Source organism: Eurytemora carolleeae, unplaced genomic scaffold (genome assembly GCF_000591075.1).
Source record: "Eurytemora carolleeae unplaced genomic scaffold, Eaff_2.0 scaffold45, whole genome shotgun sequence".
Lineage (NCBI taxonomy): Eukaryota > Metazoa > Arthropoda > Copepoda > Calanoida > Temoridae > Eurytemora > Eurytemora carolleeae.
The window spans coordinates 270,005-275,679 of NW_019396182.1; the positions used below are offsets into that span (position 1 = coordinate 270,005).

At 26.7% G+C, this 5,675-nt stretch overlaps 2 protein-coding genes across 2 annotated transcripts in view; both read left to right on the forward strand.

Moving 5' to 3' along the window:
• Positions 1-1,498: 1,498 nt before the first annotated feature.
• LOC111697450 (dihydropyrimidinase-related protein 3) lies at positions 1,499-2,994 on the forward strand. Its single transcript, XM_023467473.1, has 3 exons — positions 1,499-1,575; positions 2,324-2,412; positions 2,821-2,994. Exons 1-3 carry the CDS (start codon positions 1,521-1,523, stop codon positions 2,992-2,994), a joined length of 318 nt encoding a protein of 105 aa, XP_023323241.1. The 5' UTR covers positions 1,499-1,520.
• A 1,959-nt stretch (positions 2,995-4,953) lies between these two features.
• The window catches only part of LOC111697451 (dihydropyrimidinase-related protein 3), a 6,892-nt gene continuing 6,170 nt past the window's right edge, over positions 4,954-5,675 (forward strand). The window contains exon 1 of the mRNA XM_023467474.1: positions 4,954-5,073. Coding sequence (XP_023323242.1) covers positions 4,954-5,073 — 120 coding nt within the window. The remainder of the gene's footprint in view (positions 5,074-5,675) is intronic.

A 5,675-nucleotide genomic window follows, 5' to 3' on the forward strand; every position in this document is an offset into this window, starting at 1 on the left:
AATACTTAAATACTTAACCTTCGGCCTACTCGGCCTACTACATAAGCCAAGGGCCTATATATAATCGTCGGCTTGAAGTAAAGATTACACAGATAGAACAAGATAAGTGGGATAAGGTCTGAGTGCATTTTACTTATTAGAGATGTACAGGAACTGGATTTGTGTAAATAAACAAACCCGGCCTTCCTACCCTGCCCCGGCGACATCTTTTTAACAATATTTGTTATTGTTCTGATTAAACTAGTTTTATAAACCCTATCCCTCCTACCTTTAAATATCTGTAAACTAGCCCGAAGGAGAAAGTCTAATTTATGTAATTCTATTTGCTTAACTTTGTGATCTCGTAGCTCCTTAAGTTTTGATTTTACGCGTAAGCATGATCGAAGAAAATGGTTACACACATTTGAAATTCAAAACATGTTTGTTTTCTCAATAGCTTTTAAAAAATACGAGTTCTGATTGAGAATATATAAGATTTTAAAACCTAGATAAATTTGACTAGATAGCTCATGTCGTCTTCACCATACCTGAGTGTTTCATCTCAAATAGATTCTAGTACAATAGATGGCAACTTAGAATTTTTACACTCTCAGTACAGTTGTATTCTGTCGTCACAAGTGTCAATTCAGTTTTTGTGTCCGACAAAATTATCAATAATAGTGATAATTTTAAAATAAAGTGCTTATCTTACAGTAAAATAAGTGCAATTTTATGAGTTCTTTAGTTTCTGTTTTTACACTTTTTTATTTAATCTTGGAAAATATGTCANAATAATAATAATAATAATAATAATAATAATAATAATAATAATAATAATAATAATAATAATAATAATAATAATAATAATAATAATAATAATAATAATAATAATAATAATAATAATAATAATAATAATAATAATAATAATAATAATAATAATAATAATAATAATAATAATAATAATAATAATAATAATAATAATAATAATAATAATAATAATAATAATAATAATAATAATAATAATAATAATAATAATAATAATAATAATAATAATAATAATAATAATAATAATAATAATAATAATAATAATAATAATAATAATAATAATAATAATAATAATAATAATAATAATAATAATAATAATAATAATAATAATAATAATAATAATAATAATAATAATAATAATAATAATAATAATAATAATAATAATAATAATAATAATAATAATAATAATAATAATAATAATAATAATAATAATAATAATAATAATAATAATAATAATAATAATAATAATAATAATAATAATAATAATAATAATAATAATAATAATAATAATAATAATAATAATAATAATAATAATAATAATAATAATAATAATAATAATAATAATAATAATAATAATAATAATAATAATAATAATAATAATAATAATAATAATAATGATATTAATAATAATAATAATAATAATGATAATGATTATAATAATAATAATAATAATAATAATAATAATAATAATAATTCTCTAGGACTCTACTGTGCGTATGGTCGGAAACCATTTAATTATCCCTGGTGGAACGAGAACCATTGATGCTACAGGTAAATATAATTAATTGATTATTTTTCTTAAATTAATTATTTTTTAATTCAATTAAGCATGAAGACCATTAATTAACCCCCACCCTGCAATAATATCATTAAACATCATAATTTTTGAAATTTTTCTAGTTTAGATATTTTTCATAATTTTCCCATGGTGACACCTGTTGTTCTTCATGATATTATATATTGTGTGTAGAGAGGGACATCAAGTCCGTTTTCTCACATTCACAGTTTTTTTTGGCTTTACAGGTTTCATAATAGAATCTGAGATGTTTTTTTCCACAGCAAAATCCGATTTTCTGTAATTTGTATAACATTATGCAAAATTGTTTATTTGACCATAGATACTAATAAAAATGGTTTATTAAAACGGTTTATCAAAATGGTTTATGAAAACAGTATATAAAAACGGTTTATGTTTATCAAAACGCAAAACAGTTGATCAATTAACGCAAAACGGTTTATCAAAACGGTTTTTCAAAACGGTTTTTCAAAACGGTTTATCAAAACGGTTTATCAAAATGGTTTATCAAAACGGTTTATCAAAGATTTATCAATTGTTTTGAATATAACTTACACATCTAAGATTTTTGTGAGACATTTTAAAACCAAACACACAGGTCTGCCACTTTAATAATTGTAAATTGGCGGTACAGTACAAACTGGGGCCGCAAAATTTGGCCCAGGTCGGATATTGAAATATAACCTAGAATGATATCGTTGCCCATCAATAAATTGTGTGTAGGGAAGTATATTATGCCTGGAGGTATTGATCTAAACGTACATCTACAGAGACCAGGATTTAATACACAGACTATAGATGATTTCTACCAGGTGAGTGCTCTACAGAGTTGGACCTTGAGTTTTAAATTTTAAAATATATCAACGTGTTTCTATTTAAAAAATGATTATTTTTAATTCACGCAGAGCAATGAAGAATGAACTTATTAACAAAGAAAAATTTCGATATCTTCCTAATTGTTACTCAGATAAAGGTTTGATAAAGGTACCGTTGTGAATTGGACATGTCTTTTTTTTATAAATAAAGGTTCAGTTGAAATTGCGTGTACAGTCCCTTTCAGGAGGAGTAAAAGAGGAAGAAGTTTGCATATTTTTTTGGGTTCCAAATAGATTTAGTAGTTTAAGACATAGTTCATGAAACAAGTTAAAACAAATTTTATATAAAATTACCGAAGACTACAAATTTCCTAAACAATTCCTTTATTAAAACTATATATTTAGGGAACTAAAGCAGCGCTGTCTGGTGGAACAACTATGGTGGTGGACAAGGTGGTCCCGGACAAAGGAGAGACCGCCAAGGAGGCCTTTGTCAAGTGGAGGAAGTGGGCCGATGATAAGGTAGGAGTACGTCCGAGCCGCGGTGTTGGATGGTTAACTAAATACTTAAAAAAATAACTTTAGTAGAATCAAACTCTAAATTTGTATTATAAGAAAATTTTAATTTTCCCAAATTTGCAGTTTTATGAAAAGTTTGAAAGCGATCTAAAATTGGCTCTGACAAGTCTTCGAATTATTATTCAACATAAAATTCTTAAGAAGACAAGGCGAGACCCGAAAATTTATTATTTTTTTGACTCGTTTCAAAATCACAAAATAAATTGTGTTAGAATAGAACTGTACAGTGTACAGTGTACATACAAACTATCTACATATCTAATACATTCTCTTTCTAAATAATCGAGCGTACAGTTTACATACAAACTATCTAAATATATAATACATTCTCTTTCTATATAATCAAGCTGTACAGTGTACATACAAACTATCTACATATCTAATACATTCTCTTTCTAAATAATCGAGCGTACAGTGTACATACAAACTATCTAAATATATAATACATTCTCCTACTATATAATCAAGCTGTACAGTGTACATACAAACTATCTACATATCTAGTACATTCTCTTTCTATATAATCGAGCTGTACAGTGTACATACAAACTATCTACATGTCTAGTACATTCTATTTCTATATAATCGAGCTGTACATTGTACATACAAACTATCTACATGTCTAGTACATTCTATTTCTATATAATCGAGCTGTACAGTGTACATACAAACTATCTACATTTATAATTCTTTCTCTTTCTATAACATATTTGTTTACAGCAGCTGTTGTCTTATTTAAGTCTACCCACATCATTTAACACTTTTTTAAATAACATTTAATTGAGACAAAATTCAATCTTCGGATTCTGGTATTTCACAAGTTTATCTTCATGAGAGAGCCATTTATTTAAATCATATCCTATCAATTAAAAAAGTGGGATTTGATAAAAAATATTTTTTTTTATCTAAAAAGTGACAAATCTCAGTTATTTTCTTGCTCCCTTTGTTGAAGCTCTCTGGGAGTTTCTTTATCAAAATTCCTGGATTTTAAATATTTTCCCTAATAACCGCACATCTTCAGTAAACCCTGTTTACCCTGCACATTGCTCAGAACACAGAGTACCCACCTTCTGTAAACAAACACATATTTACTAAATGTAACCCACACTGTTAGATTGTAAAAATATGCTTCCTTAAGTAAATTTTATTTAAAGTATCCAGATATGAGGCAGCACACTATTTTATTTTTAAAAGATTTTAGTTCAAACATATTTTTGTTTACAATCCTTATTGAAGCTTTTTATACCTTTCAAGGGCTGGATACTCTTAAATAATATTTTTCTAGTTTAATTGTGAACATTTTCTTTTTGTGTACATTGTAAAACAAAACAAAAAAGTTCGCGGATTTTAACAAAAAATTTCGTAGATTTTTTAAATTTTCAAAAATTTTATTTGACGTTTATTGGATACAAACAAACAGACACCCAGACTAGCAAATTGTTTTTAAAAAAGAGACCCATGTTTGAGAATTCGCATAAAGGAACTAGCTGTAAGTTTAATTTCAAATGAATCTTCCTGCAAAGATTGCAATGCACGATTTACAACGGTACCCTTGAAAGTTCCTTGAAAGCTTTGTCTGATCAAGTATGAATTAGATATGCATGTTTTTGTTTCTTTAATCCCTTTATTTTCATTTGTGGTTTCTCTGCGAAATTCTTGCGCATTTCTTGCTTATAAGAGGTTTTTTATCGCTTTTCTAGTCAGAAAACGACAATATCAACCAGATTTCAATCAAATTAAGGTTACACATACCGTTGTAAATCGGGCAATGCCATCTTTGCTCGAGGTTCACATCATTAAAAAATTCAAATAAAATCACATTTTTTAAATTTTTTAGAAATAAAATTTTTTTGATATTAAATTTTGGAAAAATGTATTTTCGACGATAAATTTGAGAAATATATATTTTCAGATGTGAAATATACGAAACATATATTTTCAGACGATAAATATATAAAAATGGTAACCCCGGTTAAACGTGTCCCAATTCATCTTCAAAGTGCACAAAACAGATTAATTATCAAGAATGGGACACTTGTCAATCATGACGGAGAAGAGGAGGTCGATATTTATATAGAGGTCAGTATACCAAGATATTGGAGGTCGATATTTATATAGAGGTTAGTATATCAAGATATAGGAGGTTGATATTTATATAGAGGTCAGTTCATCAAGATATAGGAGGTTGATATTTATATAGAGGTCAGTTATAAATCAAGATATAGGAGGTCTATATTTATATAGAGGTCAGTTAATCAAGATATAGGAGGTTGATATTTATATAGAGGTCAGTTAATCAAGATATAGGAGGTTGATATTTATATAGAGGTCAGTTAATCAAGATATAGGAGGTTGATATTTATATAGAGGTCAGTTAATCAAGATATAGGAGGTTGATATTTATATAGAGGTCAGTTAATCAAGATATAGGAGGTTGATATTTATATAGAGGTCAGTTAATCAAGATATAGGAGGTTGATATTTATATAGAGGTCAGTTAATCAAGATATAGGAGGTTGATATTTATATAGAGGTCAGTTAATCAAGATATAGGAGGTTGATATTTATATAGAGGTCAGTTAATCAAGATATAGGAGGTTGATATTTATATAGAGGTCAGTTAATCAAGATATAGGAGGTTGATATTTATATAGAGGTCAGTTAATCAAGATATAGGAGGT